The 13,126-nt window shown below is 53.0% G+C and overlaps 6 protein-coding genes across 6 annotated transcripts; 1 reads left to right on the top strand and 5 right to left on the bottom strand.

The window, feature by feature from the left end:
• Window positions 1-692: 692 nt before the first annotated feature.
• Window positions 693-2,292, bottom strand: BKA58DRAFT_471420 (uncharacterized protein). The gene is made up of 2 exons (XM_046175228.1): window positions 2,014-2,292; window positions 693-1,927 (listed from the first exon to the last, which is right to left on the bottom strand). Exons 1-2 carry the CDS (start codon window positions 2,151-2,153, stop codon window positions 970-972), a joined length of 1,098 nt encoding a protein of 365 aa, XP_046022371.1. The 5' UTR covers window positions 2,154-2,292; the 3' UTR covers window positions 693-969.
• A 1,018-nt stretch (window positions 2,293-3,310) lies between these two features.
• On the top strand, window positions 3,311-4,351 carry BKA58DRAFT_220990 (uncharacterized protein). The gene is made up of 2 exons (XM_046166248.1): window positions 3,311-3,522; window positions 3,577-4,351. Exon 2 carries the CDS (start codon window positions 3,609-3,611, stop codon window positions 4,182-4,184), a length of 576 nt encoding a protein of 191 aa, XP_046022370.1. The 5' UTR covers window positions 3,311-3,522; window positions 3,577-3,608; the 3' UTR covers window positions 4,185-4,351.
• A 485-nt stretch (window positions 4,352-4,836) lies between these two features.
• Window positions 4,837-6,718, bottom strand: BKA58DRAFT_220922 (uncharacterized protein). The gene has a single exon (XM_046166246.1). It carries the CDS (start codon window positions 6,454-6,456, stop codon window positions 4,882-4,884), a length of 1,575 nt encoding a protein of 524 aa, XP_046022369.1. The 5' UTR covers window positions 6,457-6,718; the 3' UTR covers window positions 4,837-4,881.
• BKA58DRAFT_220957 (uncharacterized protein) lies at window positions 6,718-8,595 on the bottom strand. The gene has a single exon (XM_046166247.1). The coding sequence runs from the start codon at window positions 8,093-8,095 to the stop codon at window positions 6,980-6,982; it is 1,116 nt and encodes a 371-aa protein (XP_046022368.1). The 5' UTR covers window positions 8,096-8,595; the 3' UTR covers window positions 6,718-6,979.
• Window positions 8,596-10,380: 1,785 nt separating this feature from the next.
• On the bottom strand, window positions 10,381-11,341 carry BKA58DRAFT_320430 (soluble epoxide hydrolase; the record flags this gene model as incomplete). The annotated part of the gene is made up of 2 exons (XM_046167765.1): window positions 10,381-10,525; window positions 10,581-11,341. 2 exons carry the CDS (start codon window positions 11,339-11,341, stop codon window positions 10,381-10,383), a joined length of 906 nt encoding a protein of 301 aa, XP_046022367.1.
• A 190-nt stretch (window positions 11,342-11,531) lies between these two features.
• Window positions 11,532-12,457, bottom strand: BKA58DRAFT_220753 (Endoribonuclease L-PSP/chorismate mutase-like protein). Its single transcript, XM_046166242.1, has 3 exons — window positions 12,155-12,457; window positions 12,008-12,105; window positions 11,532-11,956 (listed from the first exon to the last, which is right to left on the bottom strand). Exons 1-3 carry the CDS (start codon window positions 12,279-12,281, stop codon window positions 11,723-11,725), a joined length of 459 nt encoding a protein of 152 aa, XP_046022366.1. The 5' UTR covers window positions 12,282-12,457; the 3' UTR covers window positions 11,532-11,722.
• Window positions 12,458-13,126: the final 669 nt, after the last annotated feature.

Below are 13,126 nucleotides of genomic sequence, written 5' to 3'. Positions count from 1 at the left end.
ACATACTTATACCGCCTCCAATAAGCCATTGGTCCGACGACCATCTTACTCAAGACGGACCCTAGCCTCCACCCTAAGGCTACATCTCCAAAAGAAGCATCGTTCAAAGGCTAAGTAGCGTCGTGTCAGAACCTGCTAGCACCGGGACCGGGTGCGCCAACCAAACCTGCCAATTCCAGCGTCCGGCGCAATCCGAAGCGCTTCGTATAGATCGACAAGCGCAGTCATCCTATTTCGGGCGACCTGTCGCGAAAGTCGCCATGCTTCATCCCCAAAGCAGAGCGAAGTGTCTCCGCACAACAGACCGCCTGAGCAGTGGCACCGCCGTCGCAACCCCCGTCAGCCAACCTAGGACGCCGCCCTGCCAGCCGAACCCAATTTCGAGGACGTGGCTGACCGCCGATCATTGGCGCTAAGCATGTTCTAGTGCCTTGGCAGATATGTAGTCGCGTGGCTAGGGTGAAGTGGCGGTGATAAGCGGCTGGGCTGGGCAAGAGATCCTGTTTTGCAGCTCTCAGGCGTGCCGTTGGTGATGCGCTTGACGGGCGTCTCAATCGTGGTAAGCTGTAGGATCGGCTGGGGGAGTATACCTCGTTCGGCAGGTGATACTGGCCCGAGTGTCACAGCGTCGGAAGCCAAGCGCAGCAATTCGAAATAAGGCAAAGTGATCTGGCGCAGTAACGGATATCAGTCTTGTGTGAATAATATTGATTGTGTGAACTGGAGACTCGTATTGGGGTATCATCGCGTCGGAAGACCCAGATCGAAAGTGCGACGGTACAATGAATCGGGGCGAAAACCACCCAGCCCGAACCGAACCAAACCAAAACCGAAAACATGATAACAATGAATTCCCCCATCCCAAATTTGGAAAACGCCTTGGTAATGCAACGCTATGCTATGCGATAAGCCCTTGCCTCTTTCTTCGTAAACGTATTATCTTTGCTTTGCCAGTAGAGCAAGCCGTTGCTATTGTAGTATGACATTCTCTTCCTGCTGGTAAACAACGCCACTCGTATTCTGGGCGAAGATCTTTTGTATCGGAAGCGTGAGTGCGTTCATGATGTTTTCGCGGAAGTCCATCTTGACGTTGCTCTTCTCGAACCAGTAGTGGCGGATGAGCTTGCCCTGGCAGTTGCTGACTTCGACACCGGGGAAGCCATTGGCCTCTCCGCACTCAAGCTCCTTGATGTATTGCTCGTAGTCGTAGCGGATGTACTCGCCGAAAGCGGATTGCTCGTGGAAGCGGGGTTGTTTCCATTGTGAGCAATTTGCGTAACGGGTGTCGTCGGGGCACTCGTGCCATGCCTTCAAAATGGGCAGGGTTTGTTCGTTGTTCTGGACAATCATGAAGCCGGTGTTGGTGTAGGTGCGGTTGAAGCGGTCGGAGTTGTATTGGGGCTCTTTTGCGCTCCAAGGGTCTTTGGCCATGACGAACGAATGGTGCGGCTTTACGTCCCAGTGGTTGAGCATCCATTCGACAGGGACGTGCAGGAAGCGGAAAGCAGCATCGGCGTCGAGGAAGATGATGAACTTGTAGTCCTTGATGTGGTTTGCAAGTGCAGAGGGCTTGATCCAGGTGGCGTGTCGGTCTTCGAACTCGCGGGCTTGGACGAACTTGTAGTCATAGCCATGGACGAGCGCATACGTGTAGTGGTTGAAAATGCCACCAGAAACGTGGTTGATGTTGCGCCAATCGTATTCGCCTTTTTCGTATTCCGCAGTAGACTTGAGGGGGCGGGTCTCCAGATCCAGAATCAGGACGTCGCTGCCTAGGTTCTTCTTGTAGCGCGGGTTTGGTGGCAATGTAATGTGGCTGCCATTGGGTTCGCGAATGAAGGGCTCAGTTGGTGATACCTTCAAGTTCTGGTACAACAGCTTGATGACATCGCCAATGGTCGAGTCGGTCTGCGCGCTGGCTGCTGCTCTGTAGGGTCTGTTAGCTTCCGCCGGAAAAGCATAGATTAAGCTATGGTCCTTCCGTCCCAGCAACCACGAAATGACAGCACGTACAAGTTGGACTGGCCATGTGGGAAAGTCACCCGGGGTGGACTCTGCCAAGCCATGAAGGCGAAGATGAATACCAGGACACAGCCAGCGCTCACCGAGAGCGCGAGCAACGGGCTCCGACCTCCAGTTGACGGTAGCATCATCTTGGGCAGCGTAGATCCGGGAATGGGAGAAGATCCAAACGAGCGACGCGACGAAGTGCAGACGAAGATGTCTAGATGGCGATAGGGGGTGCAGCGTGCTGTGGCAGGGCGTCGGGGGATCAGCACATTTAAAAAGACGACCGACCCGCCAGCTCGTCAGCACCAGCCAAGACGCGCAGGAGGTAGCATGGGGCGCTGGGGGCCGGCGAGATTGCGCTTGGCAGGCCCTTCAGCCTTTTGCGGTGTCCCTGCAGCCAGACGCCCCCGAACCTGGATCCACTGGCGGTGCAAAGTGGCTTCTGGATCCCGTCTTGGAGCGAATCAGATGCCGTCCCGCTGCTGAGCCGTGAATCTTTCCAAAGCGTGTTGATGCACGGTTCCTGCCGCGCTGGTAAACGGCTGGCACGGCATCACAGTGCAGTTGGCGGTCATGTGCTGCTGTGGCTGACAGCGCATCGATATAGACAAAGTCGAGGCTGTTGATATTTTCCGAGGAAAAGCTATTGTTGTACGTGTTGGGCTTGAGGCCTTTTGCAGTGCGACCGGACGATCGAAGATGGTGGCAAAGGGTCCAAATTGGGGCGACGCCTACCAGAAACTGGTAATCTCCCCGCCTGACTACCCGCCCCACTCAACATCTCCATCCCGCCTCCTGACATCTTCGCTGTTCCCGATAAGCCAACGACTCCTTTCCAACATGCAGAACCACCCCGCATCCGACGCCGCTGTCTGTTGCTGTCTGAAACGAACCTGTGTCCACTGCAGAGAACGCTGTGTTTCCGAGGCGGTGCCACAATATGCGGCTGCTGACTGGGCGTTCCGCAGGCCCGTGGAGCAATTAAACGCTCGACGTAGTCAGCATCAATGCAATAAGCTCGGTGATTACTACACTACATGGGGCTACGATGGATAGCCTGCCGCTGCTGGTCCTGATCAGTGATCATCTCTGGGGGGCGACGTCTATTTCTTACGTTCTTGTCAGCCCTGCCGTGGGGCGTAGTCGACTCGTCAAACCTCGAGTATGCGACACAACTCCGACTCTCGGTAACTAGCTGCACGGGTGTTCTTAACTTAAAACTGACTTCTTGACGTTGCTTTATAGACCTGATGCGGCGTAGCCTGGTCCGCATTGTATGCATGCAAACGCCAACCGATACTCAGGTCTACAGGAACTGGATGCCTGATCTGCCACTCGGGTTTACCCACCCTAGCGCAAGGCTTGAATGGACGACAGAGAACTGACTTGCTTGTGGCATGGTTGTTTCAAGAGGGTTTGTTACAGTCTTTGTTTGTCTGGAAGTTTTCCTCGTCTCGCGCCCACTTTCTCGCGCGTTCTCTGTGAGATGAAGCAAACTTCTCCGTCCGCTCAGTATGTAGATTAGATTGCGCCACAACTTTCCCTACATACTCATTACATAATAAGCCATACAGCTAGGTCACAGACTCCATAACGCAATGACAGAAGCAGGCTACCACCAATTCGAAAGCTCACCAACCCCAAGCCAGTCTTCGACACCATCTGCGTCAACGAAGTCTGATCCTATCGATACCAGCAACCAACAACGTCAACATGAAGAGACCCAGGCTCCCCCTGCCGACCACAGACACGATTCCGAGGCACGAGCCGAAAGAATGCCGGCCCCAGAAGATGACACTTCGGGCAAATGTATCCCCTCACCACTACGCATGGCTATGTTTACCGCAGTGGCAGTTTGGGTTATACTCGCGTGCTACCAGGGCATTTTATACATTACTGGTGCTCAGTCCATCACCGCTGCGCTCGCCACGGTCTTGATCTGTACCGCGATCACTTCATTGCAACCCTCCTTCCAGGGCAGCTTCATCTACCTCATATCCTACGCCATCGGCTTCGTGGCGACAGTCATCGAGACAGCGGTCCATGAGGGTTATGCCCACGGTTCAGAGACTCACTCCAGAGGCTCCTCACGGCGGCATCGAATCAAAGGCTATCAGCAGAGAAGACGTCCGCCCCAGAATACTACGAGCCTGCTCCATGATGAACATACGTGAGCGGGTGCATGAAATACGACAAGGCAGCGACAATCTCAGCGAGCGGAGATTAGGAGGTATTGTAGTGTGGTTTAACAGTATATATAGTGCGTAGAAACGTATACTAGTCTCTGAACACGTGTGTGTATTCATCCAGCTTTTGCGACAACACTAGAGACAGGCATAGAACAACGTCTTTGACCGGTAAGTACCTGCTTGCTTGAGTCAAACGCCCACCGCATTTGACATTGTCGCGAACCAAAATCACTAACACCGGCTTTATTCCCCTACCCATTAATTCCCACCTATACTTCTAGTCACACCTGCCGTTCACATCCTACACCACTACCCGCCATGACATCCCCCGATGAACAGCACAGTCCCAGCCAAAACGACATTGGAATCACCACTTCCTGCATGACTACGCATGACTCTTCGGAAATGGCACAGGAGAAGACTACACGTCTTTTGAATCCTTGCGCACAAAGCTTCACACCACAGACACTACCCACCCCTGCTCCCGCCGATCAACCACGCGAGCGAGAATACCCCATACGACAGCCCTCTATTCCGCCTTCAGCTGAAGATCTGCGGGAAGGCAAAGCGGTCAACTTCGTGTGGCCGTGATCACGGTTAACAAGACTAGCGAGAATGGGCATCTTCCATCTTCAGACATGGTATAAATATATCGACACAGCAAAACCTACTCAATACCAAATTAAAGCCACTTATAATCCCCCTCTCCACTCGTCTGATTAGTAGTAGCACTAGCCATCTCCTCGTACTTCCTCCGCACCTCCGCCATCATCTTTTCCCGCTTCTTCTTCGCCCTATTCTTCTGTCTCACACTCCTCACTACTTCCACAATATCATCAACGTGGCCCTTTGCCGTCGTGTATAGGCTGAAGCAGTCTCCTCGGCTGCCACCACCACTGTGGAATTTGCCATTCCCCTGCTTGGGCGCTGTGGGTACGCCGTCGTTAACGTCAGTGGTCTTGCGTCTGCGGAGCGCAAGAAGCTCCTCGAAAGCCTCGTCTGGATCGCGCATCCGTTTGACGGTGATGTGGTGTGTGTTTCTGCGCTGTGGGAGGGTGGGTGAAAGACGTATATCCGAATCTTTCCGCAGCTCATGAGAGCTTTTTTGCACTGGGAAGGTTTGCGCACGCCGTTGCTTAGTGGGGGGCGGTAGTACGCTTTCTTCGAGAGGATGCGTGCTTTTGTTTGGGAGCAATGGCCCGCGCACCGTGATACTTCTGCCTCTTTTGCTGCTTTTACGGGGTATAGGCGGTGTGTTGTTCCGTGGCTGTGTTACCTTTGGCTGTGCTACTTTCGTTTCTTTGGGGAACAGACTCCATCTTATCATGGATGCGCGTGCTGGTCGGTCTTTACGACTGTGCTGGTGACTCATACGTTTCGTGTAACTGCGACGGTTGGAGAGGGGTTCTGGTGCAGTTCTGGGGTCCGCGAAAGTTGTTACTACTTGCAGTGAAGGACGACCGCCTAGCTCTAGCTTGTTGTACTTGTGCGCCGGCGGTAAGGCACTACCACGAGGAGAAGACTTGGACTTGCTGGGTATACGCAGGGGTGATGGCACGGCTGAAAACGTCGAGACCTCGTCTAGCAGTTTCTGACGCGGTAGCCGTGCTGCTGTACCGGTTCCAATGATCTCGCTGAACAGGTCGGCGACAGTATCACGCTTTGCAGCCTTCGTCTCGACTTCATTATCGGTGTTCCGCGGCCTAGCATCGCTGGAGACTACAGGACTGACTACATCAACCGCACTATCTTGGACACTCTCTCGGAGGGCTACAAGGCTTCGTGGGGGTAATGAAGTCGACCTTAAAGTTGGATGTATCCGGCAGGCCGGTGACCCTCCCTCCCGAGTTTCGCTTTCATCTACCGCCCTCATACTCTTTGGTGAGTATTCTTGCTTCAGCCTATCTTTATATACCGACGTCGGCTGGATGCAGTCGTTAAGCACCCACTCTTTCTCCAAAGCACTTAGAGTATTCCTTGCCCCGCTAATCGCGGATGAAGTGGACACCGTCTTATGCGGCTCGTCTTTTGGTGGAACTGGCGGCGCAAAAGGATTTCGCGCCGTAGGGCTTGTCGCTGTATTGCGCCTGACATCACGGTCGTGGAGTGGGATAGCAGCCGACTCGGATCTGCGGCGTGCTTGGGAAAGAAAGAAGTGAGCGAAAGGATTCTCCAGCTGCGGCATGGTTGCGTTGTGCTGAGAATCACGAGGCTCAGGAATGCGGGGTTTGCGAAGTCTGCATCGATCATGCCCCATGTCGCTGACCCCCGAGAGCTACGGTGGGGATGATGAAGGGAGAATACTAGTGCTGCGAGAAGCTGATTAGCAATGAGGATGTAAGTTCATAGGAGTCATTCCCGATGACTCAGGTATGATGACATCCAAAGGCCGAGGAGATATGGGATGAAAGTATGTTTTCGATTGGTAGATTGTATAAAGAGACGTGGTGGTTCCGTGCCAGTCTATCGTCGTGGGATGAGGTGGAAGTACGTTTGAACGCTGGTGGTAGCGACGCGCGGGTATCCGATACACGAAAAAGACAAAGAAAACGTCGTTAACAAATGCTAGCACTCGCTGGTGTGAGGCGCGATAAGTACGCTTCGGTGCTGAAGATCGCTGTATGCTGAATGCAGAAGAAAGGAAAGGTACCATAACCACAAACTGGACGCGATATTGCTCGCTGCAATCATGCCTCATCATGGTTGCCGTACAAGACGCACTGACATCATGGGAAGTCCACACATGCCATATCGCGAGACCTGGTAGTACCGTGTGAGCCTCATTTCAGATGACCAAGATTGTGCCGAGTCAACAGCAGCTCAGGCGCAAAGTTAGTCATGTATGACATGTCAGCATCATTCGCAACGTGATGAGCGGTCTCCTCCAGATTGCCAAATATCGCCTCCATATCGTCTTGCGATATATCTTCCATCTCTTCATCCTCATCCTCGTCTTCGCCAAGTTCGATGTCGTACTGATGCTGCGGCTTTTCCTGGTCTGCCGCCTGTGTTGAGGCCTCCCATTCTTCGATGTCGGCGCCAGAGAAGAACGATCCTTCGTTTGCGTGCTCCGTAGACTCTTCGTAGTCGGCAGTGGTATCTGAGTGGAGATCGAACGACGTCACGGAGAACATGTCTAGATCCTCGAATGCTGAACAGATAGAAGACGGAAGAGAAGCTGGAGTCTGGGGAGTGTACGCATCGTCCGAGCAAGAGTTGGCCATGACCTCGTCATCGACACCTAAGGTGGTCAGATGAGAGCCTGCATAAACGCCAGTGAGAGACCTTTCCAAGGTAGATGGGGCAAGAACAGCATTCCTGTCACCCACGAACTGGAGTCGAGTGCCGTATCGCACGTGAAGTTCTTGGGCGATACCGGGCGCAAGCCAAACATTGTGGAGATCGAGGCGCATAAGTTTTGCCACTCCGGAATCGAGCAGTCGTCGCAATGAAACCGTGATGGGATGGCTCGCGTGCAGTACGGAGTCATCGACGCGTGAATTGGTAAGCCTTGATAAGGAGGATTGAATGCGAATGTGCAGGTCCTCGAAGTCTGCGCCGATGGTAGCTAGTGATGCTATTGTATCAGCGATCTTGCGCTCTCTTCCCAAACCCGCTCTCCCAATCGTGGCATTCACGGCGAGTCGACCTAGGAATCGAAGATACCTATCGGGGATAGGAGGAAGCACGGTGGCGCTGTTGTTTGTAGGTGACGACGGGGTGTGGATGCTGATGCAGATGTTCTTGTAGAAGTAAGATGTGGACTCCAGATGCACCTGTTTTGAGACGGTGAAGAGTGCAAGAGCGTTGTGAGTTTGTTGAGTATAATGATCGCGGAGAACGTGATCGTATACCATGTTGCGCAACTCTGCAGGAAATTCGTCAAATCTCGTCATGGCGGCTACAAGGTGTTTGAGTATTTGTCGCGATCGATTGAAGTATGTGCGAGACAGATACGATCGGAAAGGTGAGCGGTGATGTCCTTTGACGATGTTCCTGTTTCAGGTGGCGCGATGTGGGGTGGGCTCAGCCAACGCACAACAGGGGTGAAAGCATGCGCTAATCGGGAGCACTAGGATTCACCAGGTACAATGCCGCGACAAGAGTGTAGTCGTTGAGGTACAGTGCTGTGTCGAGAAAGCAGGTCGGCTGTTGCTTTGCGTGTGGTGCAGTCGTACTTGACGCGACAGCGCGGAAGTCGAGCAGGCTTTATGTACGTGGTAGTAGTGCGATGGGGTTGGAATCAGCGAGGACGGTGCGGCAGGTCGAGCTGTTATGCGGCTTCCGAAGACTGATCTACGCTAGCGTGCACACGTGAATGGCTTGGGTCTGGCGGCTGCACAAAGCTATCAAGGGGCGAGTATACTCGCTAAGCCACATTTACCATGGAACGGGACTTTATATGTACTTCCCTACCACACTTGATGACTCCATGGTTCCACGCAAATCGACACAATCTCAAATCGCAGCTGCCTGATAGGATGTGCCGCATGCCGCTGGCCTGTTCTGGAACGAAGGCCGTCAGGGCTGAACGCTTTCTTTGCTACTACATATTGAATGCGGAAGGTATACGCTGCATGCTGCGCTGACCTGCAGCGGTATTTATCCTGCTGAAGCCTTCACGGTGTAGACTACTCGGATGCGACTTTTGATAGCGAAGCTTGTTTGAACTAGCAAACGTGACCAACTGAGGCAAAAGTTCTGCGTTCTTCCAGCATGTTGCAATGCGCCAATCGGGAAGCGGGATATAGCAGGCGTACGAAAGGAGCATAGCACAGCCGCCCTTTCTGCCTTAAGGCTTCCTCGCTCTTGTCTGCTACCTAAATGGACGGCCCAACAAGGTGCGCTCCGCACTGTGATTATCCAGCATGACTGGAAAGTCGCTATCGCCGAGTGTGTATTGAGGATGGTGGGGCCCGCCCTTTGACGACCTCAGCGCAGAAGCGGCATGCCTTCAGCATGATCCCGCGAAGCGATCTTGCGGCATTTACCAACAAAACCCGGCTTCCCACCACTCGAGCAAGATATTCCTATCCGAATGCGCTCCCATAAGCTAGGCGTACAAGACCGATGCGTCAGCGGCAAGCGAATAGGACTCGATCGTGCGTTCCCGGCGGTGGAGCTGGTAGCTAGCGGAACAGGAACAGGACAAGCGCGTGTCACCCGCTCAGGGTTTCATAACATACGCGCACACTGCCAGCGGGAGGGGAAGCAGGTGTCGTTGGCATATGGGCAGATCGCGATTGGAAACAAGGAGGATGAAGGCAACCATGGCACGCGTCGTGAGGTGACGTTTCGCGGTGCCCGCGTCAGGACGTTCCGGCGCTAGCTTATCGATAAACGTCCACGTGACGTCTCTTTGTTCACGCGTGTCTCAACACGCACCTGCTGATACGTCGTCCTTCAGCATCACGATTGCCTCGTGTGACTCGAAAGCGGGCCGACGCCTGATCTAGCCGATTACTACGTCCCGCACACCATCTCCGATGTGACTCACGCGCTTACTTCCCTGACAGTTCATTCTGCTGGTGGGCATGTTCAGCAACACGACGTCATGATCATGAGTCGTCAGTGCCACGCCGCAATCAGACAGACGATATTGCAGAGTTTAAGCTATTTTGCAAGTGCTGTAGAGTAGAAAGCTGTTATCGGCTGCGGAGGGTTACACAAGAGCAGCCCATGATATACTTACGCCTGCATCGGAGAGCCCGAAGGAGACGGTACAAGGATCTGATGAGGGCCATTGACTCCCAAAGTCTATTGTGAGCTATAGGCAATAGCATCTCCTATCATTCCTCATTGGAACCCAGATCGTGGCCCCTGACACCAGTGTCACTACGCTTGGCACGGCTAACACAGCCGACACCGCTGGCCCACATCCTATCTTATACTGCTATGTCTGCGCATTCTGGGTCGAGCAATGTCCTGATGTAAGTGGTCCGCAATTCGGATTCCCCTGATGTATTTTCTAATCAACACTAGACACAAGCTACCTCCGATATCTGCAGCTGCTTGACAGCTTATTACGGCGACGGTAAATGTTGTACCGCAGAATGTGGATTCAGTTGCTAGTGAGGTCAAAGTAAGGAGGCTGTTGCCGACTCATAGATTTCACATTAGCGGCTTCCTCATATCATGGAGACCTTGGTTAATTGAGTATTACGCATGACGCGTGTTGAATCTAGAGAATAAACTTTTTCAAGAGATTGGCAAGCTTCTCCGGCTGCTCAAGTGCCAAACTATGCCCACATTCCTCAAAGACCTCCCAGATATGCACCTTCTCCGCCGCAGACTCCATCTGCTCCTTGACTAGCGGTCCAAAGAATCTAAGCCTCGTTAGCTTCAAGCTCCCATCAGCACATTTCTCGTCATCAAACTTACTCCGGCGCCCCAACAGTCATAATACTACACCTCAACTTCCCCCCAGTCAGAATCTCCTCCTCAACATCCACATTGACCCAATGCGCCCTATAACTCTCGAGCACACCCCTCAACCCGCCCGGCGCCTTCAAACACCTCACCCACTCATTCACAGCAACCTGATCTAGCGCACTAGGATTATAGCACTCAGCCTTCATGAAATGCGTCCAAAACTCTTCTTCCTTCCCCTGGATCAACATCTCAGGCACGTGTGGCAGCCAGAAGAAGGGAATATGCCAATTCCACACACCGGCCTGGTTATACTGTGCTGCGATGTTTTTGCGTGTGAAGAACGTTTGCTTGGTGAGCGCGTAGGAAAGTAGCATCTCGCAGAAGGAGAGGTGGGTCACGCGTTCGGGATGCAGCCCTGCGAGGCAGAAGGCATATGTTGCGCCGCGGTCTTCGCCATGGACGGCAAATTTCTCGTACCCGAGTTGGGTCATGAGTTCCGCCATGTCTTTGGCGTTTGTGCGACCATCGTAGCCTTCGCTTGCGGGGGGCTTGTCTGTTGCGCCGAAACCGCGGAGGTCGGGGGCGATGATGGTGAACTTTTTGGTTAGAAGGGGGGCGATGCGGTACCAGTAGTAATGTGTTTTGGGCGTGCCGTGGAGAAGGAGTAAGGGTGGACCGGCTCCGGATTTGATGTAGTGGAGGCGGATGCCGTTCACCCGTGCCATGTGGTGGTGGACGGGCTTGCCATCGTGATCATGTATTTCAGGCATTATGAAAAGGTGGTATATATTTTGGGGATGATCCTATTGGGCCTGGTAGTGTTGTGATACGTGGGACTGTTTGAGCATCATGGCGGTGGTCCTACCCCACATCCCAACGTCATGGTTCACCGATGTGTGAGCGGAGCGATTTCCGCACTAAGAAAAGCAATCTCGTCGGCATCACCTCCGATAGGGTCATAACATACTCGAAGATAATGGAGAGACGTCCTGGAGGTAAACAACAGTTATATACGACAACGACAACGATATCTCACAAGAGGATTAATGATGGTGGCCAAGTTGCATCGATTGTAAAGGTCGCGCCTCGCTCGTACAGCCTGAATAAATATGTCATAGGTTCTATCTTTTCCTTTCCAACTCTTCCCATACTCATGAGTCCGGAATAGCAGCGATAGCCTCAACCTCAATCAAGAAGTTACCCGGAAGCTTGCCAACCTCAACAGCAGTGCGCGCAGGCTTCGGTGTGGGCAGCATAGCAGCATAGACCTCGTTCATCGCGCTGTAATCTGACATGTTGGCAAGGAAGACGGTGGTCTTCATAACGTAGTCCCATGATGTACCGGCTTCTTCGAGAATGACCGCAATGTTCTTGATGACTTGAGCCTAGGTTTAGTTAGTACGAATCCATGATGAAATTGGACTTGGCTCATGTACCGTTTGAGCTTCGATGCCGCCTGCTACAATCGATCCATTGAACGAAGGGACGGTTCCTGAGGTGTAGACTATGCCCTTCGATGTCCATGCGCCGCTCGCTTGACGTGAATCAGTATATAGTCATCGAACATCATCCAAGTGGCATACATAGAATGGGCCCTTGGGTTCCAAGGTAGGTCACAACTGGTTGCTCAGCGAGCTTTGGTGTTGGCTTGGCAACTACAGCACCAGTAACAGCGAGGAAGGTGGTGACGATGGAGGTGAAAGAGACCATAATGAATGAGTTATAGCGATTGAGTTCTGCAAGGTTATGGACGTAGAGGCAACGAGTACGATGGGATGAATATTCTGATCTTTGGCCCGTATACGGTCTTATAGGATTTGACAATACTTGCGGATCATCATTCCCCGACTCTTTCGTGTTCGGTCAAGTCTGACCGCCCGCGTTGTACCGAATGCCATGGCTTCCAAGAGCTGCGAGTGTCCATGTACCAGGTAAAGCTCGTTGCCAATGTCACTCCGACATGCAGCCAGTATTGTTGGATTCCAGCCACAGCTGAAGATCCGCGATACAGTCAGACCCGTTTGTAATGGTTAACGGTCCGCCGCCGGCTCCAAGGTACCGGTATGTCCACCAGGAACCGTACTACCTGCACTACACTCAGGTCGGCAGGGCCTCGCGCAACCGTTTCGGCGCCATCGTGGGGTTCAAAATCGCGTAGATATCCAGAATGCACTAGAAAAGGAAGGAGGATAGCACTTGTGGCGAGGTGGAGCAGAGCTCAGTTAAGCTATCGCGAGAAGGGCCGTCGAAGATGTAGTTCGCCTGGGCGCCGAGACATCTCTGCATTTGTATCCTGCGTTTAACGCGCATTGTGAAGCGCGCATTCGTCCTGACGTAACGCGAGATAGCGGTTGCAGGGTGTTGAGATAAGAATCGGGTTTTAGGCCAGCCGTTGCGCGTTATCGCAATCGTGGCTCCACCTGGGGTATCCATGGCTTGCCGCTCATTTGCCGAGAGGATCTAGACCCCTGTCTGAACTTCCCTCCGTGAAGGACAAGCCTTTCCTTGCGGAGTTTTGACATTGTTCCCGGACGAAGTTCTATGCCACGTTTTTG

The sequence above is a fragment of the Alternaria rosae genome (assembly GCF_020736505.1).
Source record: "Alternaria rosae strain MPI-PUGE-AT-0040 chromosome Unknown BKA58scaffold_8, whole genome shotgun sequence".
In the NCBI taxonomy this organism is placed as follows: domain Eukaryota; kingdom Fungi; phylum Ascomycota; class Dothideomycetes; order Pleosporales; family Pleosporaceae; genus Alternaria; species Alternaria rosae.
The sequence above is the reverse complement of the archived record's forward strand: the minus strand, read 5'-3'. Positions and strand labels throughout refer to the sequence as shown.

Coding starts and splice junctions, on each gene's coding strand:
- BKA58DRAFT_471420 (XM_046175228.1), bottom strand. CDS start 2,153: ATGATGCTACCGTCAACTGGAGGTCGGAGCCCGTTGCTCGCGCTCTCG. Junction 1,928..2,013: donor CCACATGGCCAGTCCAACTT/GTACGTGCTGTC, acceptor CAGACCCTACAG/AGCAGCAGCCAGCGCGCAGA.
- BKA58DRAFT_220957 (XM_046166247.1), bottom strand. CDS start 8,095: ATGACGAGATTTGACGAATTTCCTGCAGAGTTGCGCAACATGGTATAC.
- BKA58DRAFT_220753 (XM_046166242.1), bottom strand. CDS start 12,281: ATGGTCTCTTTCACCTCCATCGTCACCACCTTCCTCGCTGTTACTGGT. Junction 12,106..12,154: donor AACCCAAGGGCCCATTCTAT/GTATGCCACTTG, acceptor ATTCACGTCAAG/CGAGCGGCGCATGGACATCG. Junction 11,957..12,007: donor GCGGCATCGAAGCTCAAACG/GTACATGAGCCA, acceptor AACTAAACCTAG/GCTCAAGTCATCAAGAACAT.
- BKA58DRAFT_220922 (XM_046166246.1), bottom strand. CDS start 6,456: ATGGGGCATGATCGATGCAGACTTCGCAAACCCCGCATTCCTGAGCCT.
- BKA58DRAFT_220990 (XM_046166248.1), top strand. CDS start 3,609: ATGACAGAAGCAGGCTACCACCAATTCGAAAGCTCACCAACCCCAAGC.